General features: G+C 44.0%; 4 protein-coding genes across 6 annotated transcripts in view; 2 read left to right on the plus strand and 2 right to left on the minus strand.

Moving 5' to 3' along the window:
* LOC147580609 (histone H2B type 1-C/E/F/G/I) overlaps positions 1-15,477 on the plus strand; it is a 505,297-nt gene extending 489,820 nt beyond the window's left edge. Inside the window, exon 2 of the mRNA XM_086705778.1 lies at positions 13,990-15,477. The gene's annotated coding sequence lies outside the window, so the exon portion shown is untranslated. The remainder of the gene's footprint in view (positions 1-13,989) is intronic.
* Positions 5,940-7,221, minus strand: LOC147580643 (histone H3.1-like). The gene has a single exon (XM_086705775.1). It carries the CDS (start codon positions 7,152-7,154, stop codon positions 6,732-6,734), a length of 423 nt encoding a protein of 140 aa, XP_086561901.1. The 5' UTR covers positions 7,155-7,221; the 3' UTR covers positions 5,940-6,731.
* LOC112853470 (histone H2A type 1-H-like) lies at positions 7,375-7,896 on the minus strand. The gene has a single exon (XM_025917012.2). It carries the CDS (start codon positions 7,838-7,840, stop codon positions 7,448-7,450), a length of 393 nt encoding a protein of 130 aa, XP_025772797.1. The 5' UTR covers positions 7,841-7,896; the 3' UTR covers positions 7,375-7,447.
* On the plus strand, positions 8,134-15,477 carry LOC112853478 (histone H2B type 1-J). 3 transcript variants are annotated; one of them, XM_025917022.2, is made up of 2 exons: positions 8,134-8,570; positions 14,002-15,477. In XM_025917022.2, exon 1 carries the CDS (start codon positions 8,187-8,189, stop codon positions 8,565-8,567), a length of 381 nt encoding a protein of 126 aa, XP_025772807.1. In that variant the 5' UTR covers positions 8,134-8,186; the 3' UTR covers positions 8,568-8,570; positions 14,002-15,477. The 3 variants fall into 3 exon arrangements, with proteins under 3 accessions (XP_025772807.1, XP_086561905.1, XP_025772808.1); XM_086705779.1 differs by lacking the exon at positions 14,002-15,477 and adding an exon at positions 10,098-10,341; XM_025917023.2 differs by lacking the exon at positions 14,002-15,477 and adding an exon at positions 9,884-10,067.
* Positions 15,478-16,386: the final 909 nt, after the last annotated feature.

Raw genomic sequence — 16,386 nt, forward strand, 5'->3', positions numbered from 1 at the left:
ATCAATGAATTACTTTTAGCAAATGTTGCATTACAGTATTTCCAAAGTATTCCATTTAAATTTTATAAAAGAAATACACATAATTTTAAAATGTCATTAAGATATTTAAATTTCTTTTCTGCGTTTATGTGGCAATGAAAGAACACCTGCCCAACATTTGAAGAAACAAAACCCATTCAACCAGGGGGGGGGGTATATTCTATATATTTTATAAAGGGACGGATAGCATAGGTTAGTTCAAGGGCAAATGCAAATAGGAAATAAGAGGCTTAATTCTCCCTGAGGGTCCTTCTATTTTCCTTTTTCTGTTTCAGAATTTCTTGCCTTTTTATGGCTAAATAAGTCTTTTGCTGGCCCCTTAATTCAGGGACTTTCCTCAAGGATCTTACTCTCTTTGAAAGGTAATCATCAGGGGAAACAGTCCTCTACTTGCCAGCTTCTTGAGAAGGAAAGGGACCCAAGTTCAGCTGTTACCTGCGTCCACACTGCAAAACCTATCTAATGTAAAGGGATGTACCCACTTAGCTACTAAATCTCACTAAAAAAGTAAGGTTTCTCTGTGCCTTTGCAGTCTCTTTAGGAGATTACCTATGATGAGCATAGTATTCTGGCTTAATGTGTGTTGAATAAAAAGATTGTTTTCTTTTCCTTCCTTTTAAATTTATTTATTTATTCCTTTATTTATTTATTTAACTAGAAAGCGAGAGCCGGAAGATAGGGTCAGGGAGAGAGAGAAAGACAGAGAACAAGAATCCCAAGCAGGTTCCAGGCTGTCAGCGCTGAGAGAGATGTGAGAACCATGAGACGATGACCTGAGTGGAAATCAAGAATGCTTAACCGACTGAGCCCCCCAGCGCCCCTCTCCTTTTGCTTTTAATTGTATTTCTCCAACATGAGTTAATTGGAATACATTTTACAGACCCTACTTTGTCTACTTTAAGAATCAGTAAAATTCCCACCAACCTGCAGCCTCCCTCTTTGACTTCATGGATTTTTGCCTGGCAACGCATCCTGTTAAAGTTGGCAGTGGGCAGCGATCTGGAAAGTTGGTCAGGCTCTTTAAAGTTTCTGAAAGTGATAGCGGAAGGTATTTATTTTGCTATAAACCTACAGTGTATTAGTTCATGACAATATAATGCCATTTGGGCCGTTTTCTCATATTCACTGACTTTTATAGATCAAGATAAACTTCATTCAAATCAAGGTATTTTCCCTGTACCTTTCACAGCTGAAGGGTAGCTGAGTGTGCCTCTTTCTCGTAAGGATTATTCTGAACTGATTATTTTTGCGAAACAGCAGATAAGGAGAATGTCTGAAAATAGAAGTTACTTTATTGTGAGAGATATTTACATTTTTAAAGGAAATCTTCATTTGTAAGTACCAGGAAGGAAGACTGGTACCTAACAAGAGAATTTTAATGGAAAAGACACGTACTTTAATGTGCATAACGAACCTCGGCAGCAAACTCAGTTAGTTACACTTGCCAAATACATCCTATGCCTAATGACTCTGTACTGTTTCCTTTAGGCCAAATCTCTCGAGCAGGCTACAGCAATGGTTTCCCAACTTCTAGCCTTACTTCTGAACTTTGTATTCACAATACACTTGTGTGAGTGAACTTCCGGAAAAAACGTAGGTCGGGTTGTGATACTCCCACGTTCGAAGCTTCGAATGGTAATTTCGGATGGTTTATACAACTCAGCTTGGCGTGATCTGACCTCTGCCCGTGACCTCCGCCCGTGACCTCTGACCACTCAGTGAACTCGCTTTCACCCCTTGGCCCCTCTGCTCTTGATCGTCCTTAAACATTCTTGATCTTAGACTTGATCTTTAAATTCCTTATCCTTTTTTGATCTTGCTTAAACATTTCGTGTAAATGACTGCCTTGGGTATTTGCATTATCTTCTTAGAATACTTTCCCAAACGCACCTGTCAGAATGCTAAAATTAACATGAATTAATTTCTGATAAGCACCAAAGAGGTATAATCTGTCTCAGGGGCCTGTTCATCCTCCAAAGGAAGGTGAGGTAATCAATCGGCATAATCAGACCCCCTGACTTTACCCTTAAGGGAAGGTGCTCTGGCCGGAAACAATCTTTTCTTTTCTTTTGTTTATAACTTTCTTGCCCCACCCTTCTTCCTATAAAAACTTTCCATTTTATACAGTTCCTCAGATGCTGCCCAATTCACGAATCTTCATTTAACGAAGCCAATTAGATCTTCAGATTTACTTGGTTGAATTTTGCTTTTTAACAGGTTATTGGCACATAATAGGCTATTTAACTTACAACAGTGAGTGTTTTAGGTTTGATGAAATTTGGTACTAAAACAATGTTGCAATCACCTTGAATATATATGTCTTTGTGCACTTGACCAAATATTCGGGACAAATCCATAAAGGTTCATCTTAACCAAATTTTTGACAGAGAATTTGGTCTTCTCATTCCTTACCAGATGAAAACTCAGCAGGTAAGTGGTGCAGTACTGGAGGAAAGTGACAATGTCACCAGCGAGGCCCCAAGACCTGACCTTTACTGCTCACCTGCTCGTACTGACGTTTGTCCCACGTTTTCCTTAAGCTCTTTTTTCCAGTGTGTGTCTTAATTTAGGCAAAAGACCCGAGGGGCATAGTATCCTGTGATGGAGTTAAGATACAATACTGAGAAGTATTGTAAAGAGACAGCTTTAGTTTGCCTTAAAATTTTTAGACACGTTCTCTGTGTATTACTTAGAAATACAATGCAGATTTAAAGTTTTTTTTAATTAAAAAAAAAAACCTTTTTGTTGTTATTTTTCAGACAGGGAGAGACAGCGTGAGTGGGAGACGGGCAGAGACAGGGAGACCCAGAATCTGAAGCAGGCTCCAAGCTCTGAGCTGACAGCGCAGGGTCTGACGTGGGACTCAAACTCACAAACTGTGAGATCATGATCATGACCTGAGCCAGAGTCAGATGCTTAACCAACTGAGCCACCCAGGCGCTCCTCAGGTTTTTTCTTAATACTGACCTAATTCTGTACTAACAAATACCAACAAAATATTAGCATTAGGTATTGAAAGGTGGCAGAATAGGCCACCCCAGAATATTCCACTCTGGCATAAGGTTTATTTTCAGCTGAAGGCATTTGAGATAAAGCAGAGATCAGAAAAGCTCTTGGTTTTTCCCTTCTATCTCTAAAAACAGGAAGTAGATTTATCAAGATGTCTCTCCTTCCCTTTCTACCAGGAAGGGGAAAGGTTAATTCCAGTGTCACAGCAGGCAGTTAGGTAGGCTCTAAGAGGATGCCTGGAGGCCGGGGCGGAGGAGGCCGTGCCCAGCTGCAGGGTGGGTCAGAGGCCTATCTGGCCACACTCCCCTGAAAGCCCCAGCACACTGGAGGGGCCCAAGATGGCGGCGCCAGGACAGGAAGCCCCCCAGCAAGTGAGGAGGAAAAGGCCCAAAACCCTGCTTCCAAGAAATCCCCGCCCCCAGGTAATCAATATTCCTCCTCCTAGTTAACAACTGTCAATAACTGATAGAAACCTCAACCCTGGTTCACACATGCTCTCTCTCCCTTGAGCTCACTGGCTCTCACATCTGAGTGTACCTCTCATCCACTGTGTTGTGTCTGCCCTTGAATTCTTTCTCATGAGGCGACCAAGAGCCTTCGGTGACATCTTTGATCTGGGCTTGGTTGAGGTCTTAGGGCTCAGGGTCTTCCCAGTTCACCTGGCCACACCAGTAGACAGTATTCGGCCCTTATCAACGGAGAAGGCAGCAACTTAAATCTGCCTGACGGACTTCATTCTTGTTCTCCTGGTGACCTTCCCATAACTGACTTCCCCTCACCTTTTGTCTTCGGCTCATGGGGGCCAAGGGCAGGCCGCTCCAAGATGCGCCACTGGGCATGAAGATTATTCTGAGCTGAAGGCAGTGAAGACCCCACGGGCTCAGAGAAACTCTTGGTACTAACTACATAGAACAACCTGAATTGGGGGTCTTTCCCAGAATAGGGTTATTGGCGGCGATAAAGTTGATCTGAGTGACCCATCCATATGGCAGGACAAACATGGAATTAGCATGCTCCTATGGCCCTGTGAATGCATTCCTTCCCTTCCTAGTCCCAGACCTCTGCCCCCTTCTTAGTTCAGGATGACATACATGCCTTGTTTGGCCTGGCTGTCTTTGGAATTTCCATGTCTGTGTGGATTCTCCATATGTATGTTGTTAAATTTGATTTTCTCCTATTAACTTTTCTCACGTCAATGGGATTCTTAGTCCAGCTAGAAGGACCCTTGAAGGGGACAGGAATTCTTGCTTCCCGACAAGCGGTAGACGGTACTTAAGCCGTACTTCCGAGGCACCTCTGGAGTTCATCTTCGCCAGTGTTATCTCCTGTGTACACACGAGGTACACGTCACAGAGACGGTAAACCCCAGATGGGAGTCACGTGTGCGAAACCCCACGGCAGCAAACCAAGCCTGAACGCCTAATCCGATCGGTTTCCCACCCTGGGAATGGAACCTTTAGCCACTCAAGGAGCAATTAACCTAGTCTGTGCTGGGGAGATAATCCACCAGTAGGCCCAGCCAATTCCTTTAGGAGGATGACCTTGACTGAAACAATGCACTCTTTGCTAATAATTTCCTTTTTCTGCTGCTTTCCCACCTTGAAAAGCCTTTCGTTTTCTATAGCGCAGCAGAACTCCTTTCTGTTGCTAGATGGGACGCTGCCTGCTCCAGAAATCATTGAAAAAAAGCCAATTTGACCTTTAGTCAGTTGAATTTTTGTTGTTTAACAACGTTAATAAATTTCTGTGTGTTTTTTTCCTTGGGAAAACTGTCTTCTACTGCAGGGGTCTCAGCCAAACATTCAAAAGCACAGAGGATAAATTATTTTTCTTGGCCTATAATTAGAAGACATAGTTAAAGACAGAACAACTGAATAATGAATAAAATCATTTGGGTCACCCAGCTTCTAAAAATCCCATCAAAAGTCAAAAATATTTTACTAGGGGGAGTGTGCATTTGAGTGCCCGTCATTGTTAAATAAGTTGTCAGCATTTATTTTGATTCCAAGAAGTCATAGTTACACTGGGATTCGCAGTAATTATATTTTAAGTACAAGAAATAGAAACAACTGAAGGGTGTGAATATTAATATGAGATATTAATAGACTTCGAGTGTTAAAACGTTGATAAATGGTGTTTTCCTCGCAACACCAGCCCCTCAAGGCCCCGGAAACCTTGCTTCCAAAATACCCTAAAGACTTACTCTATCCCTGACCCCCTCCCAACCTGAGGATATATAATGAGCTACCCGTCACGACCCCATACAGCTCTTCCTGCCCACGGGTCCTGTCCCTGTGCTTTAAGAAAATCACGTTTTTGGGGCGCCTGGGTGGCGCAGTCGGTTAAGCGTCCGACTTCAGCCAGGTCACGATCTCGCGGTCCGTGAGTTCGAGCCCCGCGTCAGGCTCTGGGCTGATGGCTCAGAGCCTGGAGCCTGTTTCCGATTCTGTGTCTCCCTCTCTCTCTGCCCCTCCCCCGTTCATGCTCTGTCTCTCTCTGTCCCAAAAATAAATAAACGTTGAAAAAAAAAAAAAAAAAAAAGAAAATCACGTTTTTGCACCAAAGACGTCTTCAAGAATTCTTTCTTGGCCGTCAGTTCCGAACCACCCCACCACCATCACCCCCCAATTTTATCGGGTTGAAAAATAACGGGTAGGTCAACCAAATTTGAGAGCAAGTGCTTTTAACCTGGAGTCCATATACGCCACAATACCTCCAAGGAAAAAAAAAATCAGGAGCCTGTGGATGGGGTGGTGGTGCTGATAAGGGGGGGAAGCCTGTGAGTTGGGATGGGGAAAAATACACTTCGCCTCTGACTAAACTTTAGCATTTCCCTTTATGACGATATTGGGCCATCAATTTCCATACCTGTGACTTTGTCACCCACTGGAAATCACAGATGTCTCCAAAAGACTGCATTATGGAATGTGCTAACTATATAAACACACTGATCCCTCCTACCAAATTTATTATTTTTTGAAATTTGGATAAGAAGTGGAATAAACATTTTTTTGCAATGTTTGCATTTTATACCCTTGAAATATTATCCTAAGCAGAATTTCCATAAATGTCATCAGGCGGCCAACGTCGTCCGTGACATTCAAGAAAAAAAGTGAAGAACGTTTCTCTCCCCGTTTTTGAGATGACATCCGTGACAGGGGTCCAGTGCACAGAAACTAGGAGGCAAGATTGTGCCCTGGGCAATCAAAACCATTGGCAGAACTTTCCTTATTTGGTGACAACAGCAACAAAAGTAAGTCACGTCAATCAACCTCCTTCCACACCTAACCGGTCAGCTGGGCGGAGAGACCTGGGTCGTCGGGAGCCACAGCACACTCCATCTCTCCATTCAGAAGCATTCCTTGGTCAAACCATACAATCCTCTATTTATAGGATTTTCCTTACTCTACATGGACCTTGAAGCCTGTAAGGCGGAACAGCCTGTGCGATTAACTACACTTTACATTTCAATGGCAATAGTTGTGGGAACTAACTTAAAGTGGGACAGAAATAACTACCCGGAAGCAACCAAGGGCACTGACGATTTTAGGCTCCTCCTAAACGGGAGAAACATTTCTCGGGCTCCAGAACGGTGTCCTACCTACCAGCGTAATCCCAGTATTTCATTCATTTGCCAACACGGAGGGGACTGGCGAGGGCAGTGTCTCAAAACTTAGGTACTGTTAGGAAGACTGGACGTGGCGGCCAGCCTTGGGATGGCGCACGACAATCGGGCCCTGAAGCTCTCCGTTCACCTGTAGGCGAACTGCATGTCCTTTGGGCATGACGGTGACGCGCTTGGCGCGGATGGCACACAGGTTGGTGTCCTCGAAGAGCCCCACCAGGTAGGCCTCGCACGCCTCCTGCAGCGCCATCACGGCCGAGCTCTGGAAGCGCAGGTCGGTCTTGAAGTCCTGCGCGATCTCGCGCACCAGCCGCTGGAATGGCAGCTTGCGGATCAGCAGCTCGGTGGCCTTCTGGTAGCGGCGGATCTCACGCAGGGCCACCGTGCCGGGCCGGTAGCGGTGCGGCTTGCCGGTGGCCGGCTGCTCGCTGCGCCGTCCGCCCAAGTCAGGGAGGGCAACTTTTTTTGCGCCAAATTTCATTACCCGAAAAGCTACGTAAACAATGAAGAAACCGAAAAAGTCTGTCCCCAATCACCGCCATGGGCTGAAATCTTCCCCGCTTTGCACGTTAGGGTTTAATCTACGGTGTCCTGCTTTCAACCCAGGACGGAGGCTCGTGAAGAGTGAGTGACCCAATTTCCCTACATCTCACTTTCCTTCCTTAGTGTCAAAGAAATGTTAAGTTCTTTTCCAGAAAAGATAGGTGGCCCTGAAAAGAGCCTTTGGGTTTGGACTCGACTTACTCGAGCTACTGTAAGCTATCATATAGGCCACTACTTGCTCTTAGCCTTGTGGTGGCTCTCGGTCTTCTTGGGCAGCAGCACGGCCTGGATGTTGGGCAGGACGCCGCCCTGCGCGATGGTGACGCGGCCCAGCAGCTTGTTGAGCTCCTCGTCGTTGCGGATGGCCAGCTGCAGGTGGCGCGGGATGATGCGCGTCTTCTTGTTGTCGCGGGCCGCGTTGCCCGCCAGCTCCAGGATCTCGGCCGTCAGGTACTCCAGCACGGCCGCCAGGTACACCGGCGCGCCGGCCCCGACCCGCTCGGCGTAGTTGCCCTTGCGGAGCAGGCGGTGCACGCGGCCCACCGGGAACTGCAGCCCGGCCCGCGACGAGCGCGTCTTGGCCTTGGCGCGAGCCTTGCCGCCCTGCTTTCCGCGTCCAGACATTGCGACTCAGAAAAACTACACTGCGATAAACTGCCAAAACGAAACCGACCGGGGGTAGCAGTTTTTATAACCCTTATTGGGCTTGAAAAACAAAAGTTTTCATTGGTTAACATTGCAGCTTCATCTTAACCAATGGAAATGCAACTTTGGGATCCTTGTATTCCGATTGGGCAGAATTCACTCCTGACGTTGCCCTGAGCGGCCACCTATCAGACACAGCACTCTAATTTACGCCTTATTTGCATATGTGGTTCTATATAAAAGGGGCGCATTACGCCCTTCTAGTTTCTCTTTTGTTTTTGCCTCTTTGGTTTTTTCCTTTAGGAGTCTTGAGCTGTTCTGAATTATGCCTGAACCAGCCAAATCCGCCCCGGCCCCGAAGAAGGGCTCCAAGAAGGCGGTGACCAAGGCGCAGAAGAAGGACGGCAAGAAGCGCAAGCGCAGCCGCAAGGAGAGCTATTCCATCTACGTGTACAAGGTACTGAAGCAGGTGCACCCCGACACGGGCATCTCGTCCAAGGCCATGGGCATCATGAACTCGTTCGTCAACGACATCTTTGAGCGCATCGCGGGCGAGGCGTCGCGCCTGGCGCATTACAACAAGCGCTCGACCATCACATCCCGGGAGATCCAGACGGCCGTGCGCCTGCTGCTGCCCGGGGAGCTGGCCAAGCACGCCGTGTCCGAGGGCACCAAGGCCGTCACCAAGTACACCAGCGCCAAGTGAACAGTGAGTTGGCTGCAAACTGAACCCTAACGGCTCTTTTAAGAGCCACCCATATTCTCAAAGAGAGAGCTGCCACTTATTCTGTGCTGATCCGGTGACTCATTACAGTAGTCTGAACAATCCCCGGCTTTTCCTATTAACAGTAACTAAGCGGCAAAACTAATACTGTGTCTTAGCCAAGCTCTGGGGCTCCTGTGCAAAGTAACAAAGGCTCTGAGCTTGTCCCTCACTTAGGAGCTAGCTACTTTCAAAAGGGCTCTGTCACCAGTTCGAATAACCTTTAGAATTAAGTAAACGGTGGAAGAGAAAACATAAGCTGGAAGCAAATTCAAATACTCCCCAGTCACCCCTTGAGAACAGAACTGGACTCGTGCCCAGGTTTCGGGGGTTGCGCGTACAGTTTGAATTTGCCGCCCTTCCTCTCTGCGCCCTGATTGGTTCTGGCATCTGAGACCCCTCCCCCTCCCCCCCCCCCCCCCCCCCCCCAGCCCAGCACACTCAGGCACCTAGAGTAAATATTCTCCGGCTGTCTATCCTGTTTTCATTCTCTTAAGCTTTCTAAACTTGCCAGGAGTGAGGTGTAGTATTTCCTCTTGGAATTTTCGTTGGAGAGAGGAATCTGGAAGATGTTTTCAGGCTGAGAAGTACCAATGCTGTATTTCCAATTAGGCTGCCGGTTTCCTTCTGCCATATACCCATATAATGGAAAATGTCACCATGACGAGACAGGGCTATTTGGGGGTTCGGTGAAGGCAAAGAAGCTTGATAGCATCCATCCCAGACTCCTGTAAAACGAGAATCAGTTTTTCTTTTCAAGTTCCTTTGGTTGGCGCTTAAAGCTGCTGTTTGACATTGTTGGGAACCAGTAAGGAAAAAGCACGCTCCGCGTCGGTTAGGTTGCCACAAATAAGAACCAGGCAGCCAACAATGTGTCTCTAGATTATAATTCTTCAATATCTTGTGTCTCTTAGCTAAACAGCCATGATCTGTAAAGCATTTGGAAGCCTCCAGTCCGGCTGGTTTGGGGTTTAGGTAGTAATTTTAAATGCATTTAATTGATATAAATAAATTACCCAATTTATCTAAAACGGATCTAAATTTAACACAGCGATAATGTCTAAAACAATGTTTTGTTAGTTCCAACGTCAAATATAGGCTTCTCCTTTGTTGACTCGAATCCTACTCCTGGTTCAGTGCCCACGTCAATCTGGCCTGCTCTCCAAAATTCCCTTTCCTTGTCCAGCATTTGGGAACTGCCTCCGTATAGTATAGTTAGTGAATTGCTACTAAGTGGTTTGCTGTATGTTTCCCCACAGAAAATGTGCAGTCAAGACAGGAAAAATAAGGAAGAAAAGAGAAAGTTCTTTCCTTCATCTCCACCCCACACTAATGATAACCGAGTACCTGGAAACAACATAATTTTTGTCACTTCTTCTGTCATATGAGCCCCCTGATCCTCTCCATTAATCCAAATAATCAGATGATAATGTTCAAGCTAAATACTTTTTGTTCTTGTTGTTTGTGCTATAGGGTATAGAAATGAGAATACAAAGCCCGAATTCGTGGAAAAAGCAGAGGGATTGGGACAGAGGATGAGTCGTAGGCAATAGTCCATTCCCAGATGAAACTTTGTGAAAACTAAGTTTTTTTTGGAAACAACAAAGTTGAAAAGATAACCAGCCAATTTACCCTATTACTCAGAAAATTAAACTGCTTAAGCCATACACAAATCAGGAAAATAAATCAAATTTTCATCTGTGGAGTTATTTGCACCTGGATGGGGCCCCCTTATAAATAAGGCAAGAGTTTAATCTTTTGCTTGAAAAACTGTTACACTTTATTTATGTACTTATATGTATTTGTGTATTTATTTATTTATGTTTATTTATTTTTGAGAGAGACTGAGCACAAGCGGGAGAGGGGCAGGGAGAGAGGGAGACACAGAATCCGAAGCAGGTTCCAGGCTCCGAGCTGTCACCACAGAGCCTGTTGCGGGGCTTGAGTTGTGACTGGAGCCAAAGTCACACGCTTAACTGAGGGAGCCACTCAGGCTCCCCTAAACTGTTATCACTTTAACCTACTTCTAACCAGCTTCAGAAGAATTGGTTCAAAGCTAACCTAATATAGTATGTCATTTACAAAAGTGTACATTGTACATGGTGTTATATCTTATCCCAAAATACACACATTTGTTGCTCAAATACTTAAAGCTATTTGGCCCATCTTCCCCAGAGATCATAAACCACAATGATGCCTTGAACATTGTGTTAGATGAACCGGCTGTTTGTAAGAAATCTTTTTTCAAGCTATACTATATCAAATGATATTTCATGTTTCTACCGTGCACATATTTCTTTGTAAGCTAATCTACATCGGTTGTGGAAATCAAGACACCCATTCCCCAGGGGGTTAATAGAGACACGCTGACAAAGTCCATTGAAAGATGCATGACCCTATAATTAGATACCTATGCGGATATCTGCTCTTCAACTCTATCTTTGGTATGTTAAAGCTCATCCCATTATAACTTTTGTCAATTTTATTTTCAAGTTTTGATGACAGATGGCAAATACCCAGTTCATAATAACCATATTTCCAAACTATTGATTTGAACGACTTATGCTAAGCTTTAATTTCGAAGAACCACTTGTCCTGATATTGTCCCCAAATGTTGGATATGCAACCCTGTTTAGAGTCTGCATTCCATGAAGGCCTATGCCTTCTGCCCATAAGTCTAGAACGGAATTTTTGAATTTTAAGAACACTGTTTGGCATACCTGAAGCATTTGTTTTGCACATTACTAGTATTTTCTCCAGTCTTTGCAAATGTATCGCTTCACCCTCACTGTGGAAACGATACTATTTATTTGACATCGGGACACCAGAAGAACACGTTGTTTGTTCTCCTGCTATTACTTGTACACCATCAGATCGACAAAACTATGACGTATACATCGGTACTTGATGAGCAGGAGGAAGTGATACACGCAAGGCTCGGCCTGAGCAAGTGCTGAAGGAGGAAAATAATTTTGAGAGCAAGTAGCTCACACCCCAATTGTTTCTACTTCTGAAACATAGTTATGCTTTTTGCTATTTTTTAATAGCATGAGGACTTTTCCTATCAACACCTGATTGAGAAACACTACCTAGGTTTGAAACTAGGCCCTGCCACTTGAAATTTGCATTTACACATGACTTTAATTTCTGTCGCTTTCTTCCTCATTTCCAAAGGGGGATTTGGTAGTGCTTCTCGTGAATTAATATCTTCAAAAAAAACCTTTTTTTTTTTTTGCCATTTATTTATTATTGAGAGACGGAGAGACACAGAGCATGAGCAGGGGAGAGGCCGAGAGGTGGAGACACAGAATCTGAAGCAGGCTCCAGGCTCTGAGTCATCAGCACAGAGCCCGACGCGGGGCTCGAACCCACAAACCATGAGATCATGACCCGAGCCAAAGTCGGACGCTTAACCAACTGAGCCACCCAGGTGCCCCTTGTGAATTATTATGTTAACAATGTCTTGCATATAGTAAGCCTTCAACATATTTGAGCTAATACCACTGCTGACACCAGTCAAAAGGGCAGTATTAGAACGAGTAATAACAACGTCCCGCTCAAAAGTACCCATGAAAGACAACAGAAAAGAGAGGAGAATGGCATCTCATTGTTTAGTTTTGCTGGAAAGAGAAATGATCTAAGATATCGAGCTAAACTGATGCATGTGTGTCTGGCTGGGCAAGGGTTTGGAGGGGACAAAAGTGGAGGTTTGTGGACGAGTTTGGGGGACGAATGATATGGATGAACTCAGAATGGTCCCAGAGTGTAAGAATGACATTGGCCCTTGTGGATGCGAACCAACAGGTCTGTCCTTCCGAGGAGGCTATCGGTACTCAGGCATACGACAGCCACCATGTGCACATCACAAAGTTTCTTTTCCTCAACACCCTTCCTACTGCCCAAGCAAGGTGGCCGGGGTGATGCTGCTGGAGGTTACCCACAAGCTCTTTGGTATAGACTTAGCTCACCAGAGTTGACCTGGATCCTGGCGCTGCTAAGTGTCCCATATGCCGGGACCGCTCTTCTTGGATCCATGTTGTCATGGATGAGGCAGCTATTGGACTTCACTGACACAGACACTTACTCTAGATTTGGTGTGTTTCACCTTCTCTCATGCCGTCGCTGGCAAGATTATCCATGAACTTCCTGAATACTTTGTGCCTCTATCTCACAGCATTCAGGTCATTTTAGAAAAAGGGTAAGGCAATGAGAAGATGGCTTGGGACTCACCAGTCTTCATGGGCACCACATCCTTCATGAGCACAGCCTTACCAATTACTGGGAGACTCTGTTAAAGTGGCATCTAGGAGTTTGGCAAGTTATCGGAGTCCCATTCAACTGGATAATGTATAGGTACCGAAGAGTGACAAATAGGCATAATTTCTGCCATTGCCAAAACACATTGGCCAAAGAACAAAGAGGCAGAAAGGGGGTAGTCCCTCTGCTCTTAGGGTTAATCACCAGCTCAAAAAACACCCACTCTCCATCTTTGCATTTCAGGGCTCTCTCTGTTGCGTTCATTGGATTTTCGGTTTTTTTGTTCTTAAAAGCTTTAGTACTCAAAGGAGGAATATGTCTGCCAGCGGAGACTGAGATCACACTGTTAAATTTTATTGATTTACAAAAAATGAGCCATTTCTGATATAAAGTTAAAACAATTTTAATTAGATTCACGGACTGGCTTAAGAGACATATGGGAAGGGGGCACCTGGGTGTCTCAGTTGGTTAAGCATCCGACTTTGGCTCGGGTCATGATCTCATGGTTTGTGGATTCGAGGCCCACGTTGGGCTCTGTGCTGACGGCTCAGAGCCTGGAGCCTGCTTTGGATTCTGTGTCTCCCTCCCTGTCTCTCTGCCCCTCCCCTGCTTGCACTCTGTTTCTCTCTCTCTCCAAAAAATAAACATTTAAAAAATTTTAAAAAAAGAGAATGAGAGAGACATGTGGGAAGTCTTGAGGACTTTGGGCTTTCGGATTCCTCTGTTTCTCAATCTTGTATAAGTTTTTGTTTTCCTTCTTCCCTCCCACACCCTGTTTTTAGGAGGGACAGGCAGGCACCTGGAACAGAGAACGTTGGAGTGTTCTTTAAAAGGCCGTCATAAAAAAGATACAATGAAAGCCAGTCGACTTAGTCTCAGAAACCTTCAAGTACAAGTTAAACTACACTGATCTAAGTTACTACAACATTCATAAGTACACAAATAAAGTTTTAATAATTCTTACGAATGGGTCGCTTGGTGAAACGGTTTTCAGATAACCGAGCTGAAAAAAAAAATTGTGCTGTCTACCCGGTTTCCTCCTGTGAGATTTCACGTGTGTAGTTGGCTATTTAACCTAATCTCTGGTGTTTCTTTCCTTCTCCTTTACTGTTTTATTCAGGGTGTCTTGGTGCCACATAACTCTACAGGTGACACAGTATACATATGGCCTCACCGTGGAACCAGAAGAACAGTGGATTTGGGATTACGAGCTATTTTCTATAACTGAACTGATTCTGCCTCTGCTCTTAGGATATGACTGAGACGTGCAAAACGAGAACATCGTCACTGTCATGGAAAAGCAATATGCGGAAAAGAGTGTATTTTGGTCTTTGGCCAAGGTTTACTTCTCAATTTACACGAATTAATTGAATTTCTATGTAACCACAAACTTTTTCACACATTACTAAATATATGTAATAGAACCATATAATAGCTGCTGTAAATATAATGGGTCAAGAAGAAATCCAATGATATCAGACCCTTATTTAAAGGCATTAAATGAAAAGATATAATACATTCATGGGCACGAAATATTAAAGATGTCAGGTCTTCTAAAATTGGTATTCACGGTAATTCCCGTCAAAATCCTAATGTCCGTTTTGGAATTTGGAAGCTAATCCTAACATTTATTTAAAGAGCAAAATGGTAAGAACAAATCAGAAAACAGAAACAAACCCAAGAAGCTCTCGATGAGAGGTAGAACCTGATGTAGTGATAAAAGACCTGATACTGGGTGGCAATGCACAGAGATGAACACATTTACCAACTGAATTAGATAGAAAGCCAAGGATCGCGTCTAATTTTTTGTTGAAATTTCACGTTAGTGAGGAAACGATAGGCTGCTCAAAAAAATTGATGAGTGCAGTTGGTTATGGGTGATTGTAGGAAGACCCCCTAAGTGTAAATCTTCTTTTAGAAGATCAGCTAGGAAAATATGATCTCACTATAGAGAAGGACTTCTTAAACAGGAAACAAAAGTACTAACCACGAAGAAAAGAGTATTACATTATACTCCCTTAGAGGAGGCATTTTCTCTTTTTTTTTTTTTTTCAACGTTTATTTATTTTTGGGACAGAGAGAGACAGAGCATGAACGGGGGAGGGGCAGAGAGAGAGGGAGACACAGAATCGGAAACAGGCTCCAGGCTCTGAGCCATCAGCCCAGAGCCCGACGCGGGGCTCGAACTCACGGACCGCGAGATCGTGACCTGGCTGAAGTCGGACGCCCAACCGACTGACTGCGCCACCCAGGCGCCCCGAGGCATTTTCTCTTAAGCTATTTTGCAACATCCACGCTTCTAGGCACTTTCTTCCTTAACTTGGGAAGGAGAAAATATTAGTGAATGTCAACTTGAAATGAAAAAGGGGTTGAAAAGTCTGTGCTGAAATCTGACCTCGATCTCACCTGAGGTCAGATTTTTTAGCTTCAGACCTTCTTTTCTTCTCTCTTTCCTTCTAGTTCCTAAGTGAGCATAATAAAAGTGTTAAGATACCTTTTCCCATTTTATCTATGGATATAGAAAACAAATTTTATTGTGTTAAAAAACTACAATTTTCAGAGGCGTTTCAATTATAAACTTAAGGATTTAACTTTTTTTCTTCTCAGATTTTTATTTAAATTCTAGTTAGTTAACATGCAGCGCAACATTGGTTTCAGGAGCAGGATTCAGTGACTCATCAATTGCATACAGTACCCAGTGCTCATCACAACAGGTGCCCTCCTGATACCCATCACCCATCCAGCCCATCCCCCACCCTCAGTTTGTTCTAGATCTTTAAGGGTCTCTTAAGGTTTGTTTCCCTCTTTTTTCTTTTTTTCCCCGCTTTCCATATGTTAATTTATTTTGTTTCTTAAATTCCACATGTGAGTGAACACATAGGATATTTGTCTTTCTTTGACTTATTTCACTTAGCATAACACACTCTAGCTCCATCCATGTCATTGCAAATGGCAAGCTTTCATTCTTTTTGATGGAGTAATACTCCATTGTGTATATATATCATACCCTCTTCATCCATTCATCAGTCGATGGACATTTGGGAAAGATGTTAACTTTTCACATGAAAACGTCAGTATTTCTTCTTATCAAATAACTTTTCTCCCCAGCACTTTTCGCAGAAAATGTCTACAAGCAATGACAATCCATGAGCAGTGAGAATTGCCATCACCCAGATTGTTTCTCAACCCTTTTCCAGAGAGCGAACTCGGCTAATTTGGACATTTGGTGAAGGGTTACGCTTTAAAATAAATTTGAGAGACATAGCAACCAATCGAATCCTACTTCAGTTAAAATAAATTATTGTAAAAAAGTATTTGAGGCAATTGAGGGGTTTTCTTTGTAAGCAACTAGATATTGGATGATGTTACAGATCATCACTTCTAAATTTAGGTGCGAGGATCTTGTGTTTTGTTCAACTCTGCATCTGTTGGGACTTTTGTGACAATATTCATGATTGACGTAATACGTGGTTTCTTTACACTGTCCCCCTTCCGCCCAATGTAG

The sequence above is a fragment of the Puma concolor genome, chromosome B2 (assembly GCF_028749965.1).
Source record: "Puma concolor isolate L17-30 chromosome B2, mPumCon1.1.hap2, whole genome shotgun sequence".
NCBI lineage: Eukaryota > Metazoa > Chordata > Mammalia > Carnivora > Felidae > Puma > Puma concolor.